Raw genomic sequence first — 16,465 nt, forward strand, 5'->3', positions numbered from 1 at the left:
TTGTTGTGGAGCATGATGTGGACAGTGTGTGTCCATTAGGGAATGTAAGTGGTCCCTAATGGGACTCAGGCGCCCACGTATGGCATCGAGTTTGGCTGCCACGAGCTCAAACCCCACCCGCAGCTGATCAGCCAACTCCACCTGGCAACCCAACATACGGCGTTGAAATTCCATGTGTTGTTCGTGGGGGTCCTGGAAAACAGCCGTTGTGGTGTGTGTTTCCTGCTGTGTGGTCTGTGCAGGGGGTGGGGTCACCTCAAAGCAGCTGGGCTGCCCTGCTCCTTGGGGTGGGGTGCAGAGGCTGTCCATTAGCTGTTGGAGGGTGTCCGAACAGATGTGCAGGTTGTCCTCTTCATCGTCACTGATGGAAATTGTGGTCTGCTCTGCAGTAAGTGTTGTTTGTCCCCCTGCAATGTTAAGGGGAGATGCATGTTAACAGAGGTTCCCATGTATGTTGCCGCTTTGCAGATGTTTACATTCAGACTGCATAACAATGCACATTGTGACTGTTTTGGTGCAGCTGGCTATTTTGTGGCAGACAGTATGTTTTCCGAGTACATGGCGGATGTGTGGTAGTACCCGTACATTGTCAACACACAGTGTCAGACAATGCCAGATGTGAGTAGCCAATTACTACGCACAAGTGGAACCTGTTGTGTCCTCTGTCCTGTGGTGTAGGTGTGTACTTTGTCCCACATTGCAGTCATTGGTGATGTTCTGTGGTTGCCATGTGTGTGTGCTGCATTGTGGGGGAGTTGAGCCTGCAGCTCTGATTTCGTGGACCCATGTCCCTTTGAGGTGGTGTGCCTTTGAATTGTGTGCTTTTTGGGGGCTGGGATGTTTGCGACTTGGGTCATTTTTGATCTTGCACAGATTTTGTGGCCTTGTGCATAGTTTGTCTGCTGCGTGTATTGGACGTCATGGGTTGTAGGTGGATGTGTCAGTGTGTGACCTGCTCCTTTACGGATGTGATCCACACTGGGCCACCTCCATGTCGATTCGCGCACAATGTCATTGTTTGGGCTGCTGCCATGCTATTGGTCATGCAGTGTCACTTGCTTAGTCAGTGTGGCTCACACAGCCACTGCTTTTCTGGATTAATCACATCTGCATAGATTGGTAGTGTTGTCAGTTATTCGGAGGGTGCCCATATGTGCACATGGTGGACAGGGGCCTACTTGGTGTTTGTATGTGTCATGCAGATTGCCAAGGGTATCATGAACACGTTCCACTGTCATTGTGCGTGTGCGGTGTGCTACACATGATTGTGCATGTGTGCCATTGTGCCCATCTCCCCCCGTCCCCCCAGTCCCTGGTCGTCACTCACCCTGTTGCTGTTGGGTCAGGTCATAACGTGCTGTGTCCAGGCCCCCAACTCCTGCCACCATCTCCACTCTGGTGACTGTGGCCACAATTTCATCCAGCTCCTTCTGTGGCGCAGGACTCCCACCTACAGTCGCCGTTGCTGCCTTCCTGTTGGCGGCGAGTTTCTGTTTGGTCTGGCTTTGCACATCATGCCAGCTCCTCTTGACCTCCTCCACTGACCTCCTCGTCACTCCGACTGCATTGACGTTGGTGACGATGTTCTGCCATATTTCCGTTTGTGTTGCCAGTGCCGCAGTGGAGGTGACAAACAGTTGTTGGTAGTGTTCTATCACCTCCGTGTCGATTATCCGGTCTTCCTGCGTACTGGTGGGTTTCGGCTTCTCCTCTGAACTCGGTCCAGTGCATCCATGGTGCTACGCAGTTTGAATTGGTTTTGGCGTGTTTTTTTTGTTTTGGCTTTTATAGTGCATTTTCCCGCATGACGCTTGGGTATTGCAGGGTTATCGATGATTTGGGTATCGCTCTTTGGGGCTTCGCAGCTTTTTTGGCGTTTGTGTTTTGTATTTTTTGTTAGTCGCGTTGACTTTTGCGCAGCCATTTGGCGCGTTATCATGCTACTATCGCATGTTGCCGCCGGGTTGGGAATTGGATGTTAAGACGGTGTTATTTTCTCGCGATAGACTGCAATATGCGCGGTTGGGTTAAGTTACTTTTGCGATGGTTATCACACGTTCTTGAGAATATGCCCCTACGTGTACAAGTGGTCTTGTTAATCAGGCTTTCAATTTTTTACAATAGCTCTAAGAAAAAACATTAATTCAGCCTATTGCCAGTGATATTAGCTCCTGTGGGGGCATTCCCACGTCTCTGAGGGTTGTCCTTACAGGGAACATACCATTTGCTTTTATTTCATTGCCATATTATTTGCCAAGGACAACAACAAGACATAGTACACCCCTAGCTCAATGGCATGAACCTTGATGGCTTTGAAACCCAGCTTTAACCAAATGCCAATTCACTTGGATTCACCCTGGACACCAGTCTCACCCACAAGGAACAGATTGCCCCCCAAAAAAGATAGTCTGTTCCCAGCTCTCTCTCCTAAAGGAAGTGAAATTTTATTCTAGAAAGCGACTACAGTTCTGCTGTTCAAGCCGTCATACTGTTGCTTAGGATGGTGTTAATGCTCTGTTCCAACTCCTCCCAGGCTCAATACTGGCACCTGTTAAGGACATGGTACACTCTGCGTCATGTTTCATCCAGAGCTTGGAGTAATATGATCACACACCCCCATCAAACTCAATTGGCTTCCCTTGCCAGCCCACATCATCTTCTAAACCAGCTGCATTATTTACAAAGCCGTACAAAAGGGGGTGGTGCCCTCATAACTACAATCCTAATTACCTTTCAGACAATCTCACCATCTTTGGTGGTTTGTGGCACACTCGCAACCAGGACACCATCAGACTGCAAACAAAGAAGTGTAAGAAAGTAAAAAAATGGCAGCTGGTCTTGTCCACCTATGCACTCAGGATCTGGAACATCCCCATATTCATCAGTACCATCCCAACGCTACTTCTATTTAGGAAGGAACTGAAGACTCACCTCCTTAAAGAATACTACATCACAGAGCTTTAATCACTACAACTCATCCACCTCTCCTATCACTCATTGACTTTAGGTTTGTCTTGCACCTTGTAAAGAGGTCTGCTCCCTTTTGCCTAGGTTTTCAAATTACAAATACCACATGTATATATACATACTATAGAGTTTATTTTTTGACCACACAAAGATAATGGGCCCCATGCAATGGATTAATTAGTTCATTGAACTTGTGAAGTTAATCAGCTGTACTTCCAGGTAGGGGAATACATTCACATTAAATACACTAAAACATATGCTCCCGCTCAGAAAAATATATGCCATTTTCTTCACATTACTTCCTTTTCAATGCAAGGTCCTCTGTAAGTTACTACCTATTAGTAAAGCAAAAATCAGATGTCCTGGCAGTCAGGAAATGTATGCCTGCCAGTCAGGGAATTTGATTTACTTCTCTACGTGTAGTGGCAAAGTCTTGCATATCAGTCCCGGTTAGTAAAATGGATTTGCGGATATATTACCGCATTGCAAATACTGACTCGCTCGACACCAGTGCTTGCCCAGTGTTTCCCCTGGACCTTCTCCTTGTAGAGTATGACAGAATTTTAAGAAAAAGTTGAAAACATGGCTTTTTGTTCAGGTTTAACTTTATGCCCCTGAGATCTAGTGCCGGGACTGTCTCCGGAGCATCTGTCGCCCTTTACAAATCTCTGCTCATCATCTTTTGCCCTGTGGTGATTGGTGCGTTCCTTTATTTCTGGTGCTACTGAGTGTTGGGGTTGCCGAACTAATTCCACCTCATTCCTCCTTCATCCACCACCACTCCCTGCACTCTTTGAGGTTCTTTTGCATCCCTGATTTCCTCATTTGCCACTGTTTTTCCTTCTTTCTCTTCCTCCTTCCATTTGTCAGTTTTTACTTCTTTCTCTTCCTCCTTCTTCCCCCCTTGTGCATTTCTCTCTCTCTTTCTCTGGGTCAAAGTTTGATGTAGAAAAATAAATGTTGGTCCCCAAAAATGAGTGTTGATGGCCATCACCTGAAACAACTGGCTCAATTTAGGCACTCATGCCAGGTCAGATGTTACCACCTGCAAAACCAGCTGAGCCGCCACTGATGGAAACCCTCCAGTCTACCCACTCTAAATGGGGATAGGGACCAGCAAGCTTGTCCACCGACGCATCTGTCATTTTTTGGAAGATGCATTACACCCACCAAACTCAAAATGATGCCCTTAATTTTGAAATGCGTTTTTTTTATTTTAACTGTATACAAATGCTTTGTACAGCATCATATTGTTCAACATGGTTTTGTATCCATATCTAGCCACAACCATCCCCAAACAAACCAAAAGCTGAAATGAATCAATTACATGTGGTAGAAACAATGTAAAGCATAGTCCTAACTTCGTTAACTCATCCCAAGGTATTACAGTTACAAATATTCATTCTAAGGCACACCAGCCTTGGATGGATGGAAGCAACAAAGATGTAAAATAATATCAAGGCATATCCTACATTGGCAACAATGGTAAACCACATAGCAAAGAATAGGCGTTAATTTGCAATATAAGTGAGCACATCTGCCCACTCCAGAGTTGTGGTTAGCGATGACTTTTCTGCACAATGATTTGTGCGCCCACCTTTCTCAATACATACTGAAGTACTGATAATAATTGGTGGAGCACTGGTAACTGACAAGCATAGATCCACAACAGAGTAAATATCACGGCGGGTGCTAGTGCCCTCTTCATAAAGTACTCATAGGGTTCAAGTCAAGTCAAGTCAAAATTTGTATAGCGCGCTACTCACCCAGAGGGTCTCAAGGCGCTTAAGGGAGAGGAGTTCGCTACTGATCGAACAGCCAGGTTCTGAGTTGCTTTCTGAAGGAGAGGTGGTTCTGTGTAAGACGGAGGTGGGTGGGGAGGGAGTTCCAGGTCTTGGCCGCCAAGTAGGAGAAGGATCTTCCTCCCATGGTGGCTCTTCGGGGTAAACAACCTTTACAACGAAACTTTTACAACGCACTACCATTACAACGCGGTCATTACAACGCAAACTATTACAACGCATTGCGCTGGGGGGCGCTCTAGGATAGGGAATAGGTTCATTTACTATCCAATAACCTTCCCTAGTGTCCACGGGGACTGGAGTTGGAATAGTAAATTAAACTATTCACTATCCAACACCCAAAAGCACTATGCGTTGTAATGGATTGCGATGTAAAAACCACGTTGTAAAGGCAGGCATTGTAATAGCCTGCGTTGTAACGTCATACATCCGCTCTTCGGATGCGAGGAATCGCGGCGAGGACTTGGCTGGACGATCGTAATTGGCGAGTGGGGGTGTAAAAGGTCAGGCGAGTGTTGAGGTATCCGGGTCCTAGTTCGTGGAGTGCCTTGTGTGCGTGGGTGAGGAGACGGAACGTGATTCTCTTGTTGACGGGGAGCCAGTGCAGGTCTCTCAGGTGACCGGATATGTGGTTGTAGCGAGGTAAGTCTAGGATGAGTCGAGCGGAGGCGTTCTGAATGCGTTGAAGTCTTTTCTGCAATTTGGCTGTGGTTCCGGCGTAGAGGGTGTTTCCGTAGTCCAGTCGGCTGGTGACAAGTGCTTGAGTGACCGTCTTCCTTGTTTCGGTGGGGATCCATCGGAAGATCTTTCGGAGCATGCGTAGGATGTTAAAACATGAGGATGAGACGGCGTTGACTTGTCTGGTCATCGAGAGGGAGGAGTCTAGGATGAATCCCAAGTTGCGAGCATGGTCCGTTGGTTTGGGTGCGCTGCCTAGGGCCGGGGGCAACCATGAGTCGTCCCAGGCAGAGGGGGATGATCCTAGGATGAGGACTTCCGTCTTGTCTGAGTTCAGTATAAGGCGCCTGTTCTTCATCCACTCGGCTACGTCTTTCATCCCTTCGTGTAGGTTGGTTTTGGCGGTGGTTGGGTCTTTGGTGAGGGAGAGGATCAGCTGGTTGTCGTCTGCGTAGGAGATGATGTTGAGGTTGTGTTGGCGTGCGATGGATGCGAGGGGGCTCATGTAGACGTTGAAGAGGGTGGGGCTGAGCGATGATCCTTGTGGAACGCCGCATATGATTTCGGTGGCCTCTGATCTGAAAGGGGGGAGGTGGACTCTCTGGGTTCTTTCGGCGAGGAACGAGATGATCCAATCCAATGCCTTATCTTGTATCCCGGCGTCCCTGAGGCGTTGTACAAGGGTGCGGTGGCAGACCGTGTCGAATGCTGCGGAGAGGTCCAGGAGGATGAGGGCCGCTGTTTCCCCGTTGTCGAGCAGAGTCCGGATGTCGTCTGTGGCTGCGATGAGGGCGGTCTCTTTGCTGTGGTTGGCTCGGAAGCCGGACTGTGAGTGGTCGAGGGAATCGTTAGACTCGAGGAAGGCGGCGAGCTGATTGTTGACGATCTTCTCTATGACTTTGGCGGGGAACAGGAGGAGCGAGATGGGGCGGTAGTTCTTAAGTTCGGTGGGGTCTGCTGTAGGTTTCTTCAGGAGGGTGCTGAGTTCGGCATGTTTCCAGCTTTCCGGGAAGGTAGCGGTGTTGAAGGAGCAGTTGATGATGTCCCGGAGATGGGGTGCGATGACGGAATCGGCCTTGTTGAAGATGTGATGGGGGCATGGGTCGGTTGGCGATCCGGAGTGGATGGAGCTCATCAAGCGGATTGTGTCTTCAGTGCTGATCGGGGTCCAGGCGTGAAGAGTGGTGGTGAGGGGTTTCGGTTCAGTGGTGAGGGGAGTGGACTGGTCACCGAAGCTGTTATGAATGTCTGCGGTCTTGCTGTGGAAGAACGAGGCTAGAGAGTCGCAGAGGTCTTGAGAGGGTTGAATCTGGAGGTCGGACAGTGAACTGATAAAGTGCAAGAAACGCACGCACTCGTAGGCTTTGTCAGTTTAAAAGCACCACGTGCAGCCACTGACCGCAAGGGTTAATGTCATTCATCCTGGACTGATTAATAGTCGGTCACTTGTCAAGCACTAAGCGGAAGCCTCAAGCCTGATTGAAGACATGAGACTGGACGCATTGTTCCTGACAGAGACGTGGACCACTGCTGAGTCGGTGGTGGAACTAGGGCTTGCCTGTCCTAACTGATATAAAATCCTTCACAAGCCAAGAACCACAGGCAGAGGTGGAGGAGTGGGAGTGATTTTTAAGGAGGAGTTGAATTTCATGTCCTTACTGATAGACAAAGTGGAGGGGGTAGGACTTATGGGCTTCTCGCTGCAGGCACTCAGTGGTAGCCTACTCACAGGATTGCTAAATTATAGACCTCCAGGTGGCACCACGCAATACCAAAATCTCCTGGATACCATCACTAATTTAACTCTGACACACACTAGAATGATTATACTAGGAGATTTCAATCTCAGGGAGGATGGGAATCTCAGTAAACATCTGAGAGGTTTGAGACATACTTGTGCAAATTCTAATCTCTCACAGTTGGTGGAACACTCCACTCATCAAGGGGGGCATATTCTTGACTTACTGTTCTCCAACCAATTTACTTCCAAGGTATTAAACATAATACCCCAGACCTGGACTGACCATTATTTAATTCATTTTGATGTCAGGTTGTCATGCTCAAAGACTGGAACTAGTCAGCAAAATACCTATAGGAGAGGCAGGGAATGGGCAAAATTAGATAAGATCGGAACCCATATGCCTGTCCTGGATGGCAACTACTTCACACCCACGGTGACGGCTGAGGAAAATTATAATATCTATACCAGCTATATAACAGACATTCTGGACCAGGCAATCCCAATAAAGAAGTTAAAAAATAGGAATAAAATCATGGCCCCCTGGTATAACGAAGATGTGAAACAGCTGCCCATGCTCCGCAAGAAGGCGGAAAGGAAGTGGAGAAAGGGGTATATTGAGGAAGACAAAAAGATCAGAGATTAGTACAATTGAAATATAAAAAGCTCATTCTTAAAGCTAAGGCAGACTTCTATGCCACCTCTATTATACAAGCCCCGAATGGGTCAAAAGCCCTCTTTAAAATCGTTAAGGATTTATCTTTCCCTACTTGCTTGAATAATAAGGTTGCAGCATCACAAAAACTATGTGATGAAATTGCTTTCTATTTCCAGGACAAAATTGCCAAAATTGTTGATACTTTCCATCTCAATAATGACGGTCAAGACCTCCTCAGCCAATGATCTTGGATAACTTTTCGACCCTTACTGACGATGCTTTTAATAGTCTGGCGCACAGTGTGGCCTCGGGCTCTCCTCTTGACCCCCTGCCTCATAAAATCTGGAAGTCATTTGGTAGAGAGACCTTCCCCTGGTTGAGGCAGATCTGTAACCAATCTCTAGAAGAAGGAATCGTCCCGGAGAGCTGGAAACAGGCGGCGGTGACCACACTGATTAAAAAGCCCTTCCTGGACCCGTCAACTCCGGCAAGTTTTAGGCCTATTTCTCTCCTGCCATATCCGGTCAAAATCCTGAAGAAAGCAGTTAGTAGGACATTGTCGTGCTTTCTGGAGGATAATCACCTGCTTGATATAGACCAATTTGGGTTTCGACCAGGCCATGGGACCGAGACGGCGCTAGTCACCATGATGGATAATCTGCGCAAGCGAGCCGACAATGGGAATGCTGCTGTTTTAGTGCTTCTCGATATGTCGGCAGCATTTGACACGGTGAACCATTCCATCTTAGTGGAGTGACTTAAAAAGCTAGGTGTGAAGGGACGAGCACTGCAATAGCTCCAGTCCTATCTCGAAGGAAGACAGCAGGTAGTGACCCTAGCACCATTTTCCTCCAGCAAATCTCTGGTAGTACATGGGGTGCCACAGGGCTCTGCAATTAGGCCTATTCTTTTCAATGTATATCTGCAGCCACTGCTTCCTATTATCAAGTCCTTTGGAGTTAGCCTAGCCAATTATGCCGACGACACACAGCTGGCTTTCTCTTTAGAAGGTGAATACGCAATCTCCCTGGACATATTCCAGCAGTGCATGCATCGTACGGCTGACTGGCTTAGAAGAAACTCCCTACAATTTAACAGCGGGAAGACTGAGGTGTTGTATTGTTCCTCTGCCAGGATGCTCAAACCCCTACCATTTGAGTTTAAACTTACTCCTGAGGAAGAACCATTAGCGCCGGTCAGTAAAGTACGCAATCTGGGGGTTCTGATTGATGACGACCTTCAGATGGAGTCACAAGCAAACAAAACTGCCAACTTATGTTTCTGCTTAATGTGTATGCTACGTAAAATACTCCCGCTACTACCAACAGAGTCACGTCCACTGGTGGTAAGAAGTACAGTGTTAAGCAGACTGGACTATTGCAACTCTCTGTATTTGGGGGATCCACAATACATCATTCAGGGATTGCAGAGAGTCCAGTCTGCTGCAGCAAAACTAGCACTTAATAGGCCGCGGCGCTCATCCACCACCCTGGCTTTGAGAGATCTACACTGGCTGCCCATTAAGGAAAGGGTTCACTTCAAGTCCCTCTACCTGGTATTCAGAGCAGTGCATGAGCTGGGCCCAGTCTCATTGCAGAAAAAGTTTACATGGTACCAGCCCAAGAGGCAACTTGGCTCCTCTAGTGCTCGTCTACTGGCGGTCCCCAGGTTCAAACGTGCCAGGTCGGGAGGGAGGGCATTTAATGTGGCGGCCTCTGGAATGAACTACCTCTGAACTTCAGACAAACTGACTCCCTGATTGAGTTTCGTAAGAGTTTAAAAACCTGGCTCTTCCCTAAAGCTTAACCTCCTTCTTCTCATCTGTTTGGCCGACTTACTCCACTCTGGTCATTTCTTCCCAGTCTGAAGCGCCAGCATACCAGTAGGGTGACAGCATGCGCTATATAAGTATTAAAATCAATCAATCAATCCATTTCCCTTTATTGTGCTCCCAATCCGGTCTGAGCATTGCTGGATCTCCAAATATAACTTCTGTGCATAGTAAATCGCGCAGGACTTTAAAAAAAATCCACGCTATAACGGTTTGACGGAGTAGATCCTCTGGTTTGAGTCGATTCAACCTTTGATTTGAGTTGATGGTAAAAGCATACATGGCAGATGTGGTGCTGGTACACTCTTCAGTGGTATCTTCTGCTGAAAATAGCACGAGTTGCAAACAAACAACTCCCTTAGCCTGTTTGTTTTGAGCTTGAACAAAGTTAACTGCTGTCACAAACAAGAAAGTATTCAAGTCATTAAATATGGGCAGTGTTCACCATATTTCCTGATAAAAGCCACACTCATGTGATGTGCACCACCTTCAACCACTTCTGATCTTTTCAGCAACACAGAACACAGAGCATAAACCAGTGCAGGATGAACCACCTTCCCTTCCATTACACACCAAATCTAACTTTATCCATGTAGCTGTATCCTAGACATCAGCCAACATTCCTACTATGAAACCCAGTGAGACTCAAAACAGAGGCTCAGTTCCTCCTCAGCAAAATGGATTCCACAGACTCCCTCCCACAAACGACTCGTAGTCATGAGGACTCCACAGTCATATGCGTGTCGCCTTGGCTACCACACAGTCCCGAACAAACAATGCTTCTCAACTTCATGCCAAGAAAGACACTGAAAGCTCTGCTACTAATGGGACATCTGCTAGTAATGGGACATAGACACTTGAACCTAAAGGTAGAACAGGTTTGAGAGTATAACAGAGTAATCAGATTTATTTAACTCTCGTAGATTTGATTAGCCCCAATATACCCACAACCTGTACTTCATTTGAAATAGGAATAATTTGGATCACTGCAGTAGTGCGTGAAAAGACTCACACTGCCACATCTAATTGAAAAAACCTCAATGGTATGTAAAGTAAATAATTTGGAAAAGTATCCAATGTAATGTGCATCTCGGAGGAAACTATGCATTTACACTCTTACTAGTCAATCCTCAGAATTCTATCTAGAATTGCACCCCATATTCAAGTCACCAGGAAGAGACGAGTATGCGAATTATAACCCATGAACATGCACTTTTAGATTCAGTGACTCGATGCGAATGTTCATAGTAATCTTTTAATTTGCTGTGCTTTAATTGTGTGATTTTGTAAAAAAGCATGAGGAAAGTTTATTTAATAACAGACATTTTATTGTACTTTCGTCTGAGCGTTTTTTTTGCATCAAAGATGTCAATACTCAAGACATTAATAATTTCCAACATAAATAACAGATAGTGATAGAGACAGGTGTGTCCTTACTTACCTTTGCCACTTGGCTGCTGAAGCCATGTCTCTCCCCTGCCGATGGTCCCTCAAATCAAAAACTTTTGCCACCAAAGAACTTAGAGTGATTCCTTTTAAATTCCCAAAAGTTGGTCCATGGTTTACAGATCTCCAGAAATATTGCGGTTAAGACTAATTGCAAACCAGACGAAAGCCCATTTGTGAGAACATGAAAATAAATCAATCCAAAAACTTGTTATAGTGATGAAAATTCACGCGGCTTCTTGTTGTTCATTGCAGTTCTGTATTCCAGGGTTTTAGTCAATTGCTCCAACTCCTTGATGTCCACGTTGTGTAAATCTGGATCGAAGGCTCAGGGCCGCTACACATCCTCCTCCTGGGTACTTTGATCAGGGTTTTTGTTATTTCCTAAAGGAAATTCAGCCCAGTGTAGTTGCAGCTGAACAATGTTGGCATCTCCTTTGTCGTGTGTATAATCAGTGGCTGCCACTGAAATCTCCCTGTGCTGAAGCGGACCACCCAGACTTTGAAAGACACCACTATGAGGCTCGTGGGCCCAGAAGCAGTGGTTTTGGGTGAATATATCCCCTGCCCTCCCCGCGGCAGGGTTTTCATGCCCTCACCTCCCTGGGATCCGAGTCAATAACGCAGAAGGAAATGAGACCATAGATATGGTAAGTGGGGGGGGGGAGAGGGGGCGGCTGGAGTTCGGTGTCCATCACCCCCCTGCGAGCATTTCAGGCCCTTTCAGCACCTCTGTCCCCATTCACAGGGAGCAGCTCCTAACAAAGGCCAGGCCAGGAGAATGCGCTCTTGGGTTACCGATTAACGACAGGCAGCAGAGGTGACAAGGGAGGGGGCCGTGTCTGCTGTGAGGCGCTGCCTGGGACTGATGTGTGTACACAGAGGCCAAGATGAAAACATTACCTGCAGGAAGGGGAGTGTTCTTCACACAGGAGAGCCCTGAACGTGCTATGGGCAGGCTCGTTATTGATTTCGGTTTCATGCCGTGATAATGTGTGGAAAATGTAATAAAGGCATTCAGGAATTATAGTGCTACAGCCACAGCCAAGCGCTATAGAGATAATGCCCTAACAAACACAACATAACATGCCTGTTAAATTCTTGCTAACGGGTTAGTGACAAACTGTAGATAAGGGTCTACGCCGAGGGAAGCATAAAACAACTGCACGTGCTGCTCTTTTGAGGGGTCTTCCTGTGAAAAGAAAAAAATAACAGTTCTGTTTAGCTAGTCCTGAACCACCAACCATCGCTGATGATAGGAACTCTGGAATGCGCCCTTTATTGGATGGTGTCTGCTTGGGATCTGTGACATCAATCACTGGATGGTACAATTAAAGAGGGGAGAGACAGAAAAGAAGCACTGACATGTCTGGGTCAAAGTTTGATCACCATCGGCCGCCATTGTACGCAGTTGCTGCATTGCCTTCAGTGACGTCCAACATTCCAAAGTAGGTTCCTTCTAATATGATGTTATTGTAAGAGCGAGAACCTATAATTAACGCACTTTGATTAATGAGCAACCTTTTAACCAGGAAGCGCCTCGACTTGTGATCCTCCTTGTCTCTGAGTAGAAAAAATATATTTGGATTCTGATTCCGTCCAAGAGATGATGGGGTGCATGAGTGACGTCACGCAACCACGTGGTGAACAACGAGCAGAGTGCAAGAGTGGGAAGAATAGCAAATTGGCCCATTTAGTATCATTGGTGTTTCGGAATATTATCTAATTTTTAGGTCGAGCATTCGAGACCTCTTGAATATACTTTAGTAGATCAGCCCGAGGACTTGTCTGTTTCCTCTTAGTTTTTATTGTTCAACTGCCTCTATTTAACTGTCTTTATAGAACAGGGTCAGCAGAGGTTAGTAAAATACCAGAATTGCTTTCTGCTGAGGCACTTAATTTTTTTAATTTTTCTGGCAACTACCTATATTTAATCGCTTAACCACGGCGCAAATTCCACTGTGGGCAGCGGTTTAATTAGGTGGGCGGGGCCGCGACAGTGCAGCGGTTTAATTAGGTGGGCGGAGCCGCGTCAACCAACGGACGTGTGCAGCACTACGGAGGTAATGCTCGCGACGGCCGTTGGCCGACAGTAGCAGTGAAGGGGTTAACTTTCTTGATAGAAAACGACCAGCAGAGGTCAGTAAGATACCAGAATCACTTTAGCATTCTCTAGATTCCAGTCCATAGAAATTGTCTTCCATGAGCACCCGTAGACAATAATATATTTTTTGAATCTTGTATTTTCAGTGATATGACCACCGAAGGGACTGATTTTATATTAAAAGCAGGGCTCGAGTCGGGGGTCCACGCGGGTGGACGGTGTCCCCCCACTCTTTTCACAGGGTGGACGCCGTCCCCCCTGCCAAGAGGCTGGTCCCCTTTATGTGTGATGTTGAAAGATAAAACCCGGTTTCCGGGGTGCCGACGCCCACCGCCTGCAACTACAGACACAAAGAGCACACTTAACATCCGAGCGGACGTCACTGGCCACTGCCCTATTTACCCTACTGTCACACTAGTTTTCCGTTTGTCAACTTGCGAGGGATGAAAGACATGGCTGATCGTGTCAGAATCCCAGCTGTGACCAGTGGATTAAGTGCCAATACCAGCAGCAGGAGTAAAACCCACTGAACTGTTCGATATGATGACAATGGACAAGTTTGAGGAGGGTTTCTACAGCCTAGACAGTGACTGCTGGGACACCTCTCATGTCTGAAAATTGAAGACTTGTGATTAAGGTTTTGAATGCATCACTGCGAGTCAGACAGACCTGGGCAGAGAGGATTGTGGGATACCTCCATCTGCATGAGATTTAAAGTGTCTGACATGTGTCATGAGGGTGAGATAGGCGTTTGCTATCCAGGCCGGACAATCAGTAGAATGACTCCTCACGTCTAGGATTGCATGGGCCCTTGCACAGTCACTAGTGCTCCATGAATAAGAATGCTAGGCTAGCGCCCAGAAGCCTCGGGGCTTTGGTTGGATGACACCACCCCCTGATCCCCGACTCGCCTTTGATGTTATGAGGCCCAGACGCTAATTTTAAAATACTCACTTGGAGCCCAACCCCGGACGTGTTTTTTTCGATCATATTGTCATCTCGGAATGACTAACATATCTGTGACCCCCCCCCCCCAAAAAAAATAACAAAACACGTCGACTTTAGTACATGCAATGGAAGGCCAGGCAAAGCCCACCTTTTCATGGCATTTTGACTTGGACGCAGGTCAGAGACGTTTTAAGGCATGGGCAAAGTGGGCTCTGGCCCAGGGCCCCAGCTTTTAAAGGGGCCTCCTAAGAGAGCCAACTCGGTTGTGCAGAGAGTTATGATCTGATAAACTAGAATAATTCTTTAACATATTGTTTTATATTCCTTGTTCTTTTTATTCATTTTTAATGTAGATAATGTGTGAGATTCTATTACTGACAGTTGGCAGAGAAATGTTGATTTTGTTTCAGGCAACATACATAAAAAGAGAAATGCAAGGCTATTATGGAGATTATTTATTAGTGAACTGCTGCTGTGTTACAACATTGAAAGCACACACTACCTATTAGCATTAGATGTAAACAGACTGAGAATGTGGACGAGTGTCCTGTGCATTGTCAGTGACCTGGCCAAAGAGAGCTGAAATTGGATCATAAATTCAAAGCTGTTCTGAACAGGGGCCCCAAAAATATGTTATCCCTTTGGCCCAGGGCCCCAAAAATCCGTAAAATTTCCCTGACGCAGGTAACTAGAAGGTGAGAGATGTTAAGGTGCCTGGTTTTGTGTTTAATTTTCTCATACAGGATGCATGAGGCCTGTGCATCTGACACGTGGAGTCGGGGTACCACCTGGGTGGACGGCGTCCCCCCACTTATTTTACCGGGAGCTCGATAGCTATAAACGGCAACTCAATGCAAGCCACCTTTCGTGACGTCACTTCCTGTCGTGATGTCAGCGTCCCCCCACTTCTTTTTTTAGGACTTGTGCCCTGATTAAAAGCAGAGCTTTAGACAATACAATTTCCTGCTGATAGGCAATATTTCTCTCCATGTGTTCCCATAACTGGAGTGTTCCACAGTTTGGTGCTTCCTTTCCCTCCGGATGTATGACGTTACAACTCATACTTTTACAACGCATGCCATTACAACGAATTTTTTACAACGCAAAAACTTTTACAACGCATGTATTTACAACGCATGTTTTTACAACGCAGGTACCTTTACAACGCATACCATTACAACGTAAGTATTGGTAAGTATATATTAATTTTTTTTATTTAAAATAATTGAAAATAATATAATTTAATTTAATTTAATTTAATTTGATTTAATTTTATTTAATTGATTTAATTTAAATTTATTTTTATTTTATTTTTACCTTATACCCCTGTACCCCAAAAACCCAAAACTGACCCTGAACCCTAAAAATACCCCTGTACCCCAAAAACCCCAAACTGACCCTGAACCCTAAAAATACCCTGTACCCCAAAAACCCAAAACTGACCATGAACCCTAAAAATACCCCTTTACCCAAAAACCCAAAACTGACCCTGAACCCTAAAAATACCCCTGTACCCCAAAAACCCCAAACTGACCCTGAACCCTAAAAATACCCCTGTACCCCAAAAACCCAAAACTGACCCTGAACCCTAAAAATACCCTGTACCCCAAAAACCCAAAACTGACCATGAACCCTAAAAATACCCCTTTACCCAAAAACCCAAAACTGACCCTGAACCCTAAAAATACCCCTGTACCCCAAAAACCCCAAACTGACCCTGAACCCTAAAAATACCCCTTTACCCAAAAACCCAAAACTGACCCTGAACCCTAAAAATACCCCTTTACCCAAAAACTGAAAACTGACCCTGAACCCCAAAAATACCCCTTTACCCAAAAACTGAAAACTGACCCTGAACCCTAAAAATACCCCTTTACCCAAAGACTGAAAACTGACCCTGAACCCTAAAAATACCCCTTTACCCAAAAACTGAAAACTGACCCTGAACCCTACAAAAGTGCCCCTTTACCTAAAAATTGAAAACTGACCCTGAACCCTAAAAATACCCCTTTACCCAAAAACTGAAAACTGACCCTGAACCCTAAAAATACCCCTTTACACAAAAACTGAAAACTGACCCTCAACCCAAAAATACCCCTTAAAAAAACCCAAACATATAAAATTTAAAATATAATTATATACTTACCAATACTTACGTTGTAATGGTATGCGTTGTAAAGGTACCTGCGTTGTAAAAACATGCGTTGTAAATACATGCGTTGTAATGGTTTTTGCGTTGTAAAAGTTTCGTTGTAATGGTAGTGCGTTGTAAAAGTTGCGTTGTAATGGTTGT

At 45.9% G+C, this 16,465-nt stretch overlaps 1 protein-coding gene across 2 annotated transcripts in view; it reads right to left on the reverse strand.

Annotated features, from left to right (window-relative positions):
• Nucleotides 1–11,890, reverse strand: part of LRRC71 (leucine rich repeat containing 71) — a 566,767-nt gene extending 554,877 nt beyond the window's left edge. The window contains exon 1 of one of the 2 annotated variants that reach the window (XM_078669037.1): nt 11,116–11,890. In XM_078669037.1, coding sequence (XP_078525163.1) covers nt 11,116–11,141 — 26 coding nt within the window. In that variant the 5' untranslated portion in view covers nt 11,142–11,890. The remainder of the gene's footprint in view (nt 1–11,115) is intronic. The other variant, XM_078669036.1, reaches the window with a different exon arrangement.
• Nucleotides 11,891–16,465: the final 4,575 nt, after the last annotated feature.

This window comes from Lissotriton helveticus, chromosome 12 (assembly GCF_964261635.1).
Source record: "Lissotriton helveticus chromosome 12, aLisHel1.1, whole genome shotgun sequence".
NCBI lineage: Eukaryota > Metazoa > Chordata > Amphibia > Caudata > Salamandridae > Lissotriton > Lissotriton helveticus.